Below are 16953 nucleotides of genomic sequence, written 5' to 3'. Positions count from 1 at the left end.
CTAATCTGTTTCAGTGTGTTTCAGTGATCATTAACACTGATATTCTGCTTTAAGGTGAACCTTCACCCCACTTTAAAGTCAAATGAAGCTCCTAACAGATTTTCTCCATCAAACTTCCCATCAACTCAAATGAACTTCTGGTGAGGAAAATCATCAGGATGCTGCGGCTGCTAACCTTGTGCCACCGGTGGATTCGGTTTGTTCATTTTGCAGCTCCAGCTTTTGGATTAAGGTCCAAAAGTTCAGTTAAATTCAAAATTGTCCAAAGGACTTTCTCCATCTTTTCCGTGTTTTTTATTTATTAAAAGAAATGAGAATAAATGTCCAAAGAGTCCCGTTTGTCAGATTAAAAATACCTTTTGAAAATAATCTTCATGCAGGTAATAAATTTGCTTTTCTATTAAGCCCACATTTCATTGGTCTGATGTAATATTCAAATTTTGAATGTTGTGTTTTTATTAGCTGTTAGCAGAAATAAAGCTGTTATTTCTGTTAAAAAATCAACTTTTGTCTAAATATTCTTTAAAATGTGTTTCATTTGATTAGTGAAATAAATGGACTTTTCAGTAATACTCTAAAATGATTGAATTGATCTGAACATGCTTGTTTTAAACTTTAAACTGGACTTCTTAAAGTGTTTTGTTTTTCATTCTTTCATAAAGGCCAAATGAGGAAAATGAAAAACGAATTATTGTTGCTGTCCTGGATTCTCCCAGCTCAGCTGTTGATCTTTGAGAAAACAAACAAACTTTACTTTAAACTTATATTTCATTGACTAATTAGGTGACTGCTGAGGGCAATTGGTTGCACTGGATTTCATTTAGGGGCATCAAAGTAAAGACGGTGAATGCAAATGCACAACTAGTTGTCAGATTTTTATTTGTTAGACAATTTGTATCATTTTACTGCTTATTTCCAATAAAGTGTTGGTCTGTTCATAAAATCATAAGAAAGATATGGCATTAAAAAAATAAAATACCTTCTGAAAATTTAAATCAGTTATTTTCAGTCAGTCTTTAAGACAAGCCCAACAAATAGAGAAAATCTTCGGCAGAAGCAGCAGATTTGTAATAACATTTACCCATTATATATGTGTGTTCTCTTCATTTTCTGCTTCCTTTTTCTTATTCACACAGTTCCTGTTTGAACAAAGGAACAAAATATCAGGAAAAACAATTCTGCACAAATGCTCATTGATAAAGTTAACTATAATCCTAAATAAACAGAATCAGAAAAAGCCAATCAAAGATGATTAAACAGAATGAAGAAAACCTTTTACCAAAAATAAGTGTAACTTCTTAAATAATTGCAAACAACTCACCCATGTAGCTGTTGCATGTCTGATAGCTCCTCTGGTAAAGCTTTTCCATGAGTTTCTGGCAGCATGAAGCAGAAACCAGAACCACAGACGGCCATAACACCCATCACTACGTATGGAAGAGCCCTGAAGTAAAACCCTGCGACAAAACCGAGCCAGCTAATTTAATATCTACTGAGAGAAACATCAAGTACTTTCTAAACCAAACAAAATGCTTGTTTGTTTAAGATAAAACATGACACTACAGTAACTCTCACTGACGTCAAATACATTTTTTTTAAGTATTTGTATCTTAAAAGGTTGTCACAGATTTCACCAATATGTTCCACACTCACCTAGATAAATGATGAATGGGGAGATGATGGTTCCGATCCGTGCGGCTGTGGAGCAACATCCCATGGCTGTATTCCTGATTACGGTCGGGAAGAGCTCCGCCGTGAAGGCGTACAAAACACAGAAAGCCGACGTGATGCCAAATTTTCCCACCATCTCCAGCAGCAGAGACACGCCGGGAAAATCTGAGGCCACAAAATCAGACAAAAGAATCAGATCAACTGATCCAATTCAAAAATAACTGCCTGCAAACTGAAACCACTGTAAAGTGCTCACTTTACAAAAATAAGTTATTTTAATCAATTTTGATAAAAAAAAAGAGAACTGTACATAGATTGTCATGTAATGTTTAATTACAGATCAAAATAATGATTATGATAAGCTTAATGTTTAGGCACACACATTTAGATACAACATCTGTTGCTCCAATCTTACAAAAACATCCAAAATGCAAAAGTTTTATTCAAGTAAGATTCTGATTTCAAGCAAAGTGTTGGTAACTGCAGGAGTTTGCTTATTTAATGCACGTTTACTAAAGTCATTGTTGAATTTTATGAAATGTCTGGACGATGCAGACATTGCATCAATAATCCCACCAGGAGTTATTCTCTAGATGGATGGATCTTATCCAGACACACAGTTTAAAACTGCTTAAATAAGTGAAATTCTTTCAGATTGTCCACATTTTATTTAGAATCAGCAACTTTTCTCATCTTTGTTCTTTGATTTGCAAAATACCTTTTCTTTACAAGGAAAAAGAAAATAGCCTTAAAATAGAACAAAAATGTCCAAATGTGCAATTTGTAGCTAAAGTTAATAATAAAATAGTTTGCACTTAAACTACTAGGTTTGTGAATATTGCATTTTTAAAATTAAAAATCGCAGACAAAAGACAATCTTCAAAATTTCACATTTATGCAAACATAATTTAAAGCATGCATAATTTCCACTGCTTATATTTGCATCATATTTCATACAAACTGTAACTACAAATAAATGTAAAATATTTTACTGCTTCTTGTGGTTGCTAAGTATAGTAAATTAAATTTGGCTCCTACCGCCCAACACATGCGTATACCTGAGTCTGTTTTGAAAAAGTTTTATAATTAGGAACAATAAAACTTGACGTGTGAAAAACCCAACATGACTGTTCTGGCGGTGAACGTGGGGAATAGAGGCGACTGTCAGAATCTTACCTGTCGGAATGAGGTTTACACAAATGCCTCCAAGTAAGAGTGTGGCAGACTGACAGAGGCGTCTGGAGGAGTAGCGCAGCAGCAACAAGACAACAATGTAGGCTGGAACCTCTGTAGCAGCAGACAGGAAGCAGTTCAGGTACGGGTCGCCGTGCAGGTTCGAGGTGTTGAGGATTAAAGCAAAGTAGTTCATGGCGACGATCATCCTGCCAAACAATTCAGGACAAATCTTCAGTACAGGTGAGACTAATAATATAATTCTACTGCACACATACCACAAGCTTGAAGAAAGCAACGCTGTGGAGAAAATGTTGCAGCTTTTCAGAAGGATCAAAATGTTGAATTTCTTGTCTTGCATCATCAATATTTTTTCAATCTTTGACAAAAGAAATACCAAAACAAAGGCAGGTCAAACATAGAAAGAAAAAACAGTTTCCCATAAAAAAAATGGTGTGGGAACTTTTGCAACTACACAAAAGATATGAAATGATATTAATACAATATTAAAGGACAGATTATCAAACGTACCTCTGGTTGTGTAAAAATGGCGTCTGGAGCTTCGACTTTATTCAGCTTCGCTGCATCTTTAAGAATGGCTTCTGCTTCGGCTGCTCTCCCCTGAGTCAGCAGCCAGCGAGGAGACTCTGGGATAAACCTGCTCGTATAAAAACATTTCAACTGCATAGTGTTTAAACTACTTTAAAGATTAACTAACTCGGCTATAACCTCATTTATGTATTCTAAACACATGAACATTTTTAAACAGATACAAGCAGGTTCTAAACTTTAAGATATATATATCTTGTCTTGCATGCGTAAGTAAAAAAATGGCAGTGTTATGCAGGTCAAAATGTGAGAACAGTAAATGAATCTAATGGGACATCATGTTGACGTATGTCCGTTACCGTTGGGATGTTGGGCAGTATTCTATTTAATCAGAATCAGGTACATTATTTATTTTTTGCCATATTTTAGAACTGAGTGAGGATGAAAGTTCAGCATTTAATACACAATGCCCCCAAGTCATCAAATACTTATTTCTCCAAACTGAAGGTATTAATGCTCCTGTCCATAGCAGATAAATGCCGACTTAAAATTTAACATAATTAAGTTTCTAAAAATCTGTTTCTCTAACATTTGGAGCACAGCAGGTACCAGAAGTCACGATCCAGTTAATATGCAATTTCTCTTTTAAACTTGGCTAATTAATTACCTTTTAGTAGTGACAAAGAAAAAACTGTTATGACAACCTTCTGCACAAAGATAGCCTGATTTAAGTATGAAAAATATATTTTAAATCAACATTAAAAAACCATCGCGAACTAAAAGCCAGCATGTATAAATGTTCTTACCACCACAGAGGGATGTAGATAAGGCCAGAGGCAGCCATGGCGATCAGCAGCATCCGCCATTCACGGAGAAAGAAGGCTACGACAGGCATGGCCAGGTATCCCAAAGCTGAGCTCATGAATACGCCGAGTGAGCAGAAAACCACTCTGGTTTTAGGGCTCAGAACTTCAGCTCCTGTTGGTGAATGCCATATTTTTATATGTGTTTATGGAGAATTGTTGACATTTAATAATGTCACATTCTGAAAAACTTGGGAACTTTAGTTGTACCCAATATGGCCTGACGTAGGATGTCAGATAGGATAAAAATAATAAAAATAAACACATAATAACAATATATATGTAATTAACCAATATTATCAAGTTTACTTTAAAAACGCATACCCAGAACAAATGCAATGACATAGTTGGAGTATCCCCCAGCACCAACAATAAAGAAAATTAGGAGAAAGACCTCCCAGCCTGGAGAGAAGATCTGTGCTGTTAGCCCCACAGTTTGAACAACCATCATGACAAACAGGATGGGCTTCCTTCCAAATCTGTGGAAGAAATACATTTGATTTGACTCCATGTATTCCTTACTGAGAAATTAAACTGATTGGGAAAGTATATCGATATGCAGCTCATACCTGTCAGACAGCTGGCCTGAGAACAGAACTCCGAACAGAACTCCGATGTAATGAATGGAGGTAGTCAGTGGGTTTTTGTATTGGTTCTCACATACTAAGTTCCACTGCAAAATCAGACATCTTCTTAAAGCTCAAGTATGTAACTTTGAAAAAAAAAGTATATATATTAGATATTTGTTAAAATTGTCACCGTGTCGTGACAGTTTGCTATGAGGCAGATAATATGTGAAAATATTAACCTCCTGCCTGAGCTGCTATTGCAGTCTGTAGAAATGCACAAAAAACAATCAACCAGAGCCAGGAGGCGGGTCTTAGCGCTGTCAATCAATCTCATGTACTCACTGCTAAATGTGCTAATGGCAAAGAAACAACTCACCATTACAGGAAATCTGCTTATCTGTCATCAATGGTGGACATGCTAACTAGCCTAGCATTCACAACAGGCTATGCTAGCTCCAGCGTAGCACAAAGCAAAGGGGAGAGGGAGGATGAGCTGCACCACACAAGATTGTGATTGACAGCACTAAGACCCGCCTCCCTGACTCTGGTTGTTCACAGATTATCTGTCTCATACCACACTATCACAACATAGTGACCGCTTCAACAAATATGTAAAAAAATATTGTTTATAAAAGTTATGCTGCAGCTTTAATAATTTATCAGTCATTTGTAACAGGCATAGCAATTTCTCAAAAAAATAGTATTTCATCATATTTTCATACTTGTAGTTTACAGTCAGAACCAACAGTCAGTTGGTTCTGAGCCTTCACACTCTCACATAACTGCTTGCATTGCACATATTCTGTAGAAAAAATACCGTCTGCTGTTTGGGCCTTGATAAAAATGAGAATATTTCACCTTCTTATCATTCATGATGAGACTATAAAACTAGAAACCACAATTTTGTTTTACATTATAGCCAGCTTATGTCTATGAACATTTTATTTAATAAGTTTGTAACACGGTAGAAGTTTAAATAGAATGACCTTGTTATCAAGGGCTCAGAAATAGAAATACAAAAACCTTTTTGCCCATTTCTCACTGTCGTCTGAAATGCTTGATAATCTTAAAACAAATCCAGAAATATTACAAAAAACTAAAACTTTTACATTAAAGTAATCTGCTAAGATCTTTATTGCCCCTTTTCAAATAAAGATAAGCTTTTTACACACATCTGTAACGATGGTTGACTGGTAGATTTCTTTGCTGTATGTCCATCCATCCAAACACGTCTCCAGGGGAATTTCACTGACATTCACATCCACATTTGGGATGAAGTTCTTTTGAGAGTAGTTCCTGACTGTTTCCAGGTTAAGCCTCCAGCAGGAGCTGCGCTTTGTGACGCCATGGACTGTTTCCAGTGGGACTGACACATTCCTCCACATCTCACTGATGCTGATATTCTCAGGGATGTGGCATTCATGAGGCGGGGTGGCGCCTACAAAAACAATGTAGACGCCAACAAATCCATTTGGAATTATGCTGATGGAGAGCGCTAAAAAAATCCTCATCTGAAAGCGTCCCCAGGATCCCAGGAAAGAGGTGATGGTGTCATAGTCCATGACCTCTTGGATATCCATTCTCTCACATAAAAAACCTAACAGACTGCACAAAAACACAAGCAGATGTTTGGTTCATTCAGCTCTTATCTTCTTAATATTTGTGAAAAATGTAAAGTGTGGGTCAAATTTAAATGTCAACTTTAGCCATTGGGAGAATCGAGCAGCATATTGATAATAATTGATATCATGGCAACGGTTGGAGGTTTGTCAGCAGCTGACCAATGGTGGTCGCGATTTGGCTCGAAGTAAGAAATGTTGAACCAGCAATGTTGAACCAGCAATGTTGAACCAGCAATGTTGAACCTCCGTCAACATTGACGGTGTTTTATAGAAAGCAACTGCGTAAGCAACCTGTGACGTAACATCAGTGTGCGCATGCGCATTGCCACATGGTAGGACGGATTGTTAGGTAGCACAGATAGTCAGAACACCAGAGTTCCTCAGTTCTAACACACTGCGGTCAGAGGTTTCCAGGAAAATAGGAAGTCATGGTCAAGGTTTGTCAGTGGGGAACATGGCAGCCGTTACCCAGAGGGTTTAAAGGGCGAATTACAATTCATTACATTTCCAAAACCTCAACGGAGTCTGGAATAATGCAAGAAATGGATCAAGGCCTGCAGCCTTCCTGTCCAGTTGAATGAAACTGATCGACTGAAACTACCACACGTCTGTCTGCACAAAGGTACCTGATAGAAAACATCTCATTTTTTCTCATAAAGACACTTATTGATAGTCAAATCAAAGATAAAAAAGTGAAGGTACTTCTGCTTGATTTTATGTGTGTAAATTTCAATGGTACCTCTACGGCAGCATGAAAACATATGCTGCACTAACTACTGTCTTTACATTAAACACATTTCATGCTAGTTTTTATTTTTAAGCATTTCCTGAAGACAGATTTTCAAAGCTGGTATTATTTAGTCATTACTCACAGCGTTCACACCTTGTGCTCCTCAGCCTTCCTTGGCTCAGAAAGACTTGGGCTTTAACATCGACTCTCCGTTGTTTCCTGTAAATAACCTTACAGACATGATGCAGGACAGGTTGGACATTTTTATGATGCAGGACCGGTTGGACATTTTTATGATGTAGGACCGGTTGGACATTTTTATGATGCAGGACCGGTTGGACATTTTTATGATGCAGGACCGGTTGGACATTTTTATGATGTAGGACCGGTTGGACATTTTTATGATGCAGGACAGGTTGGACATTTTTATGATGTAGGACCGGTTGGACATTTTTATGATGTAGGACCGGTTGGACATTTTTATGATGTAGGACCGGTTGGACATCTTTATGATGTAGGACCGGTTGGACATTTTTATGATGCAGGACCGGTTGGACATTTTTATGATGCAGGACAGGTTGGACATTTTTATGATGTAGGACCGGTTGGACATTTTTATGATGTAGGACCGGTTGGACATTTTTATGATGTAGGACCGGTTGGACATTTTTATGATGCAGGACCGGTTGGACATTTTTATGATGCAGGACAGGTTGGACATTTTTATGATGCAGGACAGGTTGGACATTTTTATGATGCAGGACCGGTTGGACATTTTTATGATGTAGGACAGGTTGGACATTTTTATGATGCAGGACCGGTTGGACATTTTTATGATGCAGGACCGGTTGGACATTTTTATGATGTAGGACCGGTTGGACATTTTTATGATGTAGGACCGGTTGGACATTTTTATGATGCAGGACCGGTTGGACATTTTTATGATGTAGGACCGGTTGGACATTTTTATGATGTAGGACCGGTTGGACATTTTTATGATGCAGGACCGGTTGGACATTTTTATGATGCAGGACCGGTTGGACATTTTTATGATGTAGGACCGGTTGGACATTTTTATGATGCAGGACCGGTTGGACATTTTTATGATGCAGGACCGGTTGGACATTTTTATGATGTAGGACCGGTTGGACATTTTTATGATGTAGGACCGGTTGGACATTTTTATGATGCAGGACCGGTTGGACATTTTTATGATGTAGGACCGGTTGGACATTTTTATGATGCAGGACCGGTTGGACATTTTTATGATGCAGGACCGGTTGGACATTTTTATGATGCAGGACAGGTTGGACATTTTTATGATGTAGGACCGGTTGGACATTTTTATGATGCAGGACCGGTTGGACATTTTTATGATGTAGGACCGGTTGGACATTTTTATGATGCAGGACCGGTTGGACATTTTTATGATGTAGGACCGGTTGGACATTTTTATGATGTAGGACCGGTTGGACATTTTTATGATGCAGGACCGGTTGGACATTTTTCTCGCCTGCCTCAGTTTTGGCTGATAAGGCAAAAATGACTCAAAACATGTTTGAACTAACGCTTCGAGTTCTTCTTCCTCTTCTTTTTTAAGGCAGTCGGCAAGCAACATTTAGATGTGCATTACCGCCATCTACTGGAATGGAGTGTGGGTCGGGATGCTAAAGGTACATTACACAGATTAACGCATCGAGTTCCACTACCTCGGCCATTTTTACACCGTTTGTTTGTCGGAGGTTTGCTCCACTTCTGCCGGCGTCCTGTCAAATAAATGCCTACACTTTTGACATGAAGTTCATGTTTAAGGAATGAATGTTAGTCTACTAGAAAATGTATGTGTATATTTTAAAAGAAGAAAATCTAAGTAGATTAGTTTATCTTTTTTATTTTTTGCAGGTGTCATGAAATTAGATTGTAATATATTTAGGAATAACCCAGTGAGATCATAAAAGTTTGTTATGCTTGTAATAAAGTCATTGGATTAGAGATAGAAATGTTGAAATGTCTATCCACAAGAATTTCCTTGGGTTCAAATGGCTGACATATAAGCCCCCAAAATAACGCTTGTGTGTGTGTCTGTGCAGAAATGTGAGCTGCTGCAGTCAGTCATGTCACAGCAGGGATGCTAACTTCACATCAGCTCTTCAGAGGAACCAACCGCATGTGTTAAACAGGCTCCCACAAAGCAATGCAAAAAGCAGACATTTATTCTGAATTATTTTTCAGTTAGATAATTTACTGAATGTTTACTGACTGCATAGCATAGAGATCGGTTTAGCTGCGTCAGCCCACCTCTTTTCATTCAAACCAATTCTTAGACCGAAGGGGCTTGACTGACCAAACATGTGGTATGTGGTAAAGAAGAAAAAAACCCCATAACTTACCAAGTTTGAGTTGCAGTGGGGCAATGTCCTGTGGATAATGTATTAGTGGAGGTAACTTTTCCGCAGTGCAGGAGAATCCTCAGGTGATATAACTGCTCAGGTGGAAAGTTGTCGGTTCTGTCCGTAACCATAAACACCGAGGCAGAACCAACGCTCTCCGTCTACAGCTGCCAGAATCATGGAGCATTAAAAGCTAAATTTACACGCGTCGCTTTCCCCCAATGACCAGACCTGATGGGATGTAAATCGTCTCAGCACATCATGTTATCTGTACTTATAAACTATAAAAATACTTATAAAAATAATTAACCAGAATTTAGATTTGTTGATGTCAGTATTTTTAAAATTGATTGAATTAATGAGCCATGACTTCCATGAGGCATAAATAAGATGAGACACAAAGATTTATTTCTCTGTCACCGTTTATAATAGCACTGAGCTGTAAGGCGGCAGATCTCCATAGTTCAGGAAATGGCTTCTAAAAAGGAACTACTAACCTAAACTTGTCCATATTACTGCCAAATTAAATAAATAAAAACAAGTCTGGAGGAACTTAGAACATCTGGTAGGTTTTACTAAATCTAGTGTTCAGGTTTTAGTGCTTACCACTGTTAGCATCAAAAGCTAAGATTGGTGTTTCATTTTGCACTTAAATACCGCAGCAATAAAGCTTAAGCAAAAACATTAAAGTAATCACATTACCCTTGCAATTCAAAAGTCTGACTTCTTTTTGTAAATTATATGGAAACTTTTTTTTTTAGAAATCTGGTTTCCAGTGTACAATTATTGAAGAGTGTTTTCTTTATGCCATCTCCTTTTTACTGATGAGAAATAGACTTAGATGTTATAATATTTTCCTTTCCTAATATTTTGTAGCATAAAAAAGCATGAAAATGCCAAGTATGAATCTTTTTTATGTCACAGAACAAACGACTTAACGGAGAAGTTTGTGCTTTTCTTCAAGTATTAAGGCGTACAATGTTGTAAGGGAAGATTGCAGTTTGACAGGCTTTAAATAATTTTGATGTTCAAAAGTTATTCTTTGGATGTCCTCTGCTTCATAATTCAGACACAAACCCAACTTTCCAACCCAAAACTCTGACTCAAAGACAACTTTGAGAAATGACCTTTGAACCCTGTCACAATAGCTGGATGTGCACTCTTCATCAGGAAAATCGGGAAAATAACATTTTCCTGTCAATATGAAGCAAAACATGCTTGACATTTAAGTTACAAGGAAATAAGTAAATAAATGAATCAGCAGTTGGAGGACAAACTTTTACTCCCCTCTCTCAACTGTCATAATGATATTGCATATTAAAAATCTATAATACAACTAAGGAAAGGCAACTATGTCAACAGAAAGACCAACGCAGTATATATATATGTATAACTATAACTTGGTTTCTTTAGATTGGGGAATGTTCTCTTTCTCCATAGTTTCATCTTCCATTTCTTTTCTTCTCCTGTTTGAATAAAAACAGTAAGAGCAAATTGGAAAACATTAGCTTTCAACTTCAATAAAATCATTACGTTTTTAGCAATAAAAGTAGCAGTTTAATACATTTGGTCCCATGTTAATAGTGGAGGTAGCTCCACTATTAACATGGTGGAGTTACCACCATGTTAAAAAGCTGCTTTAACACTAAAGCAGCTTTTTTTTTAGACATTGTAAACAGTTGTAGACTCACCTGCAGATCTGCTGTATTTGAGGTAAAGTCTCTGGCAGCGTTTTCCCAAACGTCTCTGGCAGCATGAAGCAGATAATCCCACCACAAATGGCTAAGACACCCATCACAATGTAAGGGAGCGCCTTGTAGTATTTCCCTGTTAATTAAGATAAACATGCTGTGAGAGGGAAAGGAAAACTTTTAGTACAAATTTTATGCCGACAGTTTTTAAAAAATCTTATGGTAACTGCCCCAATTCATTCGTGAAAACTGCCATGGAAACTTTTTGATTTATGTTATTGAGTCAAAAGTTATTATTTCATAAAAAGTCATAATATATTGCAAATAACACGTTCTAAATTGGATTTTACCAGTTACTTATATAATATCTGAAATAAATATTTCAACAAGCAGAGCATGTTGAAGCTTATTGTAATTACCACAGACAACCACTAGGTGGAGAAGTTTGACATAACATTTTAGGTCAATGCTGTTTTTGTGAACCTTTTTATCTGGCTATACATTTTATTTTTGTAGTAATTTTTTACAGGAACTATTTTTTCGCTTAAAAAAATTATCAACATTTCTTTCAAGCATCTAAATTGTAATTATTTCCTTACAAAACGTAAGCAGCCTAAAAGAAATCAAATTTCAAAATAGATTTCTTTGTTGTTAGCAATGTTGCTGTTTTGTAGCAAACTTTATCAAAACTTACATTCTGTATTAAGGATAATCTAAAAAGCAATGCACATCACACAAAATCCTCACACCTAATTGATTCTTACTTTTTTAAAATTTAGTTTTGTTTATACACTTTGCCTTAAAGTATTGACGCTTATTTGCCATATTACAACCCCAAAATTCAGTCTTTTTATTATAATATTACATATTAAACCAATGCAAAGTAGCATATAGATTAAATATAAAAATATGTTTTTAAATAAAAGTCAAATCTAAAATGTGTGATGTGCATACATTAAGTAATTTTGCAAACTATATTCAACATACAATATTGTTTATTTGCTGTGGTCTGGTCTCCATATTATGTAATATACCTTAGACAACATATGGCAGTATGTATTTAAAACAGAGTGATTTTTGAAACCACAGAAATTACATCTATGCATTACATTTTTAAATGTTTTCCAGAAAATGGGAGATTGACACAATGCTTTTTGGTTGATTTTGATTGTTTACCTAGATAGATGATGAAAGGAGAGATGATGGTGGCGATTCGGGCGGCCATGGAGCAGCAACCCATCGCTGTGTTTCTGATGACGGTGGGGAAGAGCTCTGTTGTGACTGAATACACCACACAGAACGCTGCAGTCACTCCAAACTTTCCTAACATCTCGAGCAGCACAGCTACCGTGGGCAGATCTGGACAATCAAAGAAGAAAAATTAAGTTTCACATTTAATGTTTAATAAAAACATGAACTTTTTTATTGCATCATTTCCTATATCTGTCCTGCTTATGCTAAGTTCATTGTAGGCAAACAGAATAGCAGATTAGCCTTAAAAATGCACTGATAATCTTGTTAGAGTTGCGTTGATATTCATTATTTTTCCAGTTTTGTTAATTAACAGTGTTCCAAAAAGGCTTAGAGCATTACCTTTGGGAATGAGTTGGACACAGAGGATCATGACGCCTCCTAGGAGCAGAGTGGAGGACTGACACAGGTGCCTGGAGCAGAACCGTAGCAGCAACAAGGCTATTATATACGCTGGGACTTCTGTCACAGCAGACAGGAAGCAGTTCAGGTAGGGATCACCATTAAGATTTGAAGTGTTGAGCAGCAAAGCATAGTAGCTAAGGGTGATGATTATCCTGCAAAGAGATTCACAAAACTCCCTTTAATGGAAGACTACAAGAGCAGAAAAGCTAGACAGTTAATTAGTGCAACTGGTATCAAAGTTCAAAACTTTGTCATTTAAGGAAGTTGAATACATACCACAGACTGGCACACAACAATGTAATAGATGCTATATTGCAACTTTTCAGGATGACAAACACATTTGTTTTCTCATCCCTTTTAGACAAAGCATCTTCAATCTATGTAAAGTAAAAGGAAATAGTCACTGAAATTAACATCGACTCCAATATATCAACTGTTGAAGATGCACTAAAAGAAAACGTGGTCATATGTCTGACTTCAAGCTCAACGCAAAACCGATAAAAAGCTTTGGTGGCATTTTTGTGTCTTCATAGTGATGTAGCTCAGGGTAAACTTACCTCAGCTGGTCTAAAAATATCCTGAGGGATTTCTACTTTATTCATTTTTGCAGCATTTATAATAATTTCTTCAGCTTCTTTTATTCTCCCCTGAGAAAGCAGCCAGCGAGGAGACTCTGTGAGCAACCTGAACACAACATCATCTGCACATCAGTTTATGACAACAGTTTATGAAATTCTTATAAATGTTCCCAAATGCATCGTTGATTGTTTGTGGTGTTGGTATTGGGATAAGAGGTGTCAAAACTATTAAAGGTTGTTTTTGCAACTAACATAAACATATTTTTTTTCTGTGGACAATAATAAAAAGATAAACTAAGATTTGACACAGAAAATGTATACTTTAAAAACCCAGTTTAACAGAAAAATTCACTCAACTTAGAGAAAACCAATGTGATGCTGAAACAAAACTTTTAAACCAGCTGAAAAAAATTCTAAGAAGCCACAAAAGAAAAATTACTTTAAAAGAAGATTTTACATTTATCATGTACAAATAATAAATAAACTAAAGTAGTTTTAGTTCAGTACTGGACAATGATTCACTTCATGTCACGTAACTGTTTTACCACATGAACTGCATTCCTTTCAGGTCTTAAATTTTTAGAAATGCGTTCTCACACAAATGTTTTATCCTCCAAATATGATCAAAACATCAAATTGTAACAGCTTTTTATTTTTATTTACTTTATTTAATCCAAATATGATTAAAAAAAAGCTGATTTAAAAACACATTAGCATCCAACATTCTGAGGCTATTTTTTTTTAACACAAGGGCCCATATAGTCTAATTGACACAAGCAAATGTTGAAGTGTAGAGAGTGAAGACAGGAGTACAAAAAAATAAAACAAAATATTATATAAAACAATGTCATTATTATATTTCGCTCTTCGTGTCCTTCTCTTACCACCACAGAGGGATGTAGATGAGTCCAGATGCAGCCATTGCGATCAGCAGCATTCTCCAGTCACGGATGAAGTAGGCCACAGCAGGCATTAGCATGTAGCCAACAGCTGAGCCCATAAAAACGCCCAGGGAGCAAAAAACAACCCGAGTTTTTGGGCTGAGAATTTCAGATCCTGCAGGTTTCATACAGAGAATATTTAAAAATCAGAACATTTTCTGTAAACATCCTAAACATCTAATTTAATGTTTTACAAAGTTAAATAGCTGTGTACAAAAGTTACCAAACACATTTTACAAACTAGTTTCTTATCCCAACAGTTGATAGGACTGTATGTTTAATAAATCATTTTCCGTTATATGTTTGTATGACAGACAAGTTTGCAAAATTATCTTTGTTATAATCTTCTGGCAACGTGTTACTGGTTTCCTGTCACAAAAAGAGACTTTTCTTCTTTTTATTTACATAAATCTATCAAATAAACCAATAACAGACAGATTTTCTTCTTACTTAGTCAAGTCTAATTGAAAACTTTGATAGCAGAAAATACAAAACTGCATCTTTTCTGTTCCAGGTCGTTGTAAATACATTTTAGTTGACTCTTAATAGTATGCACAATTCTTTTGTCCTAACTTATTATATGTAGAAATGCTCCTAACCTTGAACAATATTTTTAGCTGATTTGTTTTGCTTAAACAACATACCCAGAACAAATGCTATAGTGTAGTTGGAGTATCCTCCAGCTCCCACCAGACAAAATATGAAGGTGAAGATCTCCCAGCTGGGTGAAAAGATTTGTGCTGTCGTTGCTAAAGTTTGAAGAGCCATCATGACAAAAAGAATCGGTTTCCTTCCAAACTTGTGGAACACAACTTTGGATCAGCAAGATGGTACTTTAGTTTCGTCTGATGGGAAAATTAGTTTGCTTAAAGAGAAATCCTGAAAAGATACATACCTGTCAGACATCTGGCCTGATGCCATGGTTCCCACAAGCACCCCAACATAATGAATAGAGGTGGTCAGTGGAGATTTATATGCATTATCACACACCAAGTCCCACTGTAAACACAGATTTTTGAAAAGGATTTTTATTCGACAAGTTTCTTTATTAATAAGTATGTAAGATAAAACATTTATGTTTCAGTTTGGTTATTAAAACCTCCAACCAAAACAACCAGGCACAAACAGGACATCGTTCATGCAAGAGGCACTGGGCTTAACGTTTAAATCACTAAAATATTACAGGAACACTTGAAAACAGGAGTGCCCAATCCATTCCTCAGCAGCTTCTGTTTTTTAACTTTAAGATGCATAATTTCCCCAAAACACCAAAATAAGATGAATAGCTCATTATCAAGCCTCTGCAGAGCTGAATGACAAGCTGATTTCAACCATTTCATTTAGATGCGCCTCTGAAAGCTGCAGGACAAGAGTTGAAAAAAAACTTTTTTAAAAGATTTAGTTGAAAAAAAACTTTTGGCAATTTGAATCTTAATAACATTTGAAACTTAAAGACTTCAGTGAAATTAAAGTAGTTTTGCAATATGCATGCAAGAAGTAACTTCTGCTTAGGTTTGTGTGTCAATCTAACTAACGTACAATACTCATTAACATTTAAAACTTTTAAACCAAGTTTTGTTTTTCCCATCTCTTATTGATCAGATCATATAGAAAAAACCCTCAAGGAAAAAGACTGTACAATCCACTCTTTGAATATTTCAGAATAAAATAACCTTACATCTGTAACGATGGTTGACTGGTAGATTTCTTTGCTGTATGTCCATCCATCCAAACACGTCTCCAGGGGAATTTCACTGACATTCACATCCACATTTGGGATGAAGTTCTTTTGAGAGTAGTTCCTGACTGTTTCCAGGTTAAGCCTCCAGCAGGAGCTGCGCTTTGTGACGCCATGGACTGTTTCCAGTGGGACTGACACATTCCTCCACATCTCACTGATGCTGATATTCTCGGGAATCTGGCATTCATGAGGCGGGGTGGCGCCTACAAAAACGATGTAGATCCCAGTAAATCCGTTTGGGAGGATGCTGATGCCCAACGCCAAAAAAATCCTCATCTGAAAGCGTCCCCAGGATCCCAGGAAAGAGGTGATGGTGTCATAGTCCCGGATTTTTTGGTCGTCTTTTTCCTGACTGATTTCCTTCATTTTTATGAAAAAAAATAAATAATATAGTCTTTTAGGCTGATATGCGCAACACGGTTTTCTGCTCAGCTCTGTGTCATGCAGAGACTTGGTTTGGACCTTAAAGCTGGGTTCACATTTTTAGATTCCTCCATCAAAATGTGGGAGGTCACACTGGGACATAGACTATAAAACAGGATTATCTCTGGTTTATCTTAGGTTCAAATTACTTCTTATGACTAAACGCATTGTGTATTCATTATTTACACTTATCCTTTAAATAATTCCTTAAAGGATGCAAATCATTCTCATATAAATGTAAAACAGTAATGAAAACTATCTGTTTCCATGGATACTTGTTTTTTCATTGCAGCAAGTTAAACAATGATGAGATCAAGACGTTTGCACAAGGCTTTGTTGTGGTTGTTCATAAACTG

The 16953-nt window shown here is 36.5% G+C and overlaps 1 protein-coding gene across 6 annotated transcripts; it reads right to left on the bottom strand.

The window, feature by feature from the left end:
- Window positions 1-856: 856 nt before the first annotated feature.
- Window positions 857-16690, bottom strand: slc22a4 (solute carrier family 22 member 4). Of its 6 annotated transcripts, XM_028030361.1 has the most exons (11): window positions 9568-10374; window positions 5998-6430; window positions 4826-4929; window positions 4581-4735; window positions 4200-4371; window positions 3376-3502; window positions 3123-3223; window positions 2848-3053; window positions 1654-1836; window positions 1322-1457; window positions 857-1139 (listed from the first exon to the last, which is right to left on the bottom strand). In XM_028030361.1, exons 1-11 carry the CDS (start codon window positions 9696-9698, stop codon window positions 1085-1087), a joined length of 1803 nt encoding a protein of 600 aa, XP_027886162.1. In that variant the 5' UTR covers window positions 9699-10374; the 3' UTR covers window positions 857-1084. The 6 variants fall into 6 exon arrangements, with proteins under 6 accessions (XP_027886162.1, XP_027886161.1, XP_027886166.1 ...); XM_028030360.1 differs by having other exon boundaries at window positions 2848-3223; XM_028030365.1 differs by lacking the exon at window positions 3123-3223.
- Window positions 16691-16953: the final 263 nt, after the last annotated feature.

Source organism: Xiphophorus couchianus, chromosome 11, assembly GCF_001444195.1.
Source record: "Xiphophorus couchianus chromosome 11, X_couchianus-1.0, whole genome shotgun sequence".
In the NCBI taxonomy this organism is placed as follows: Eukaryota; Metazoa; Chordata; class Actinopteri; order Cyprinodontiformes; family Poeciliidae; genus Xiphophorus; species Xiphophorus couchianus.
This window is presented reverse-complemented; position numbering and strand designations above follow the sequence as displayed.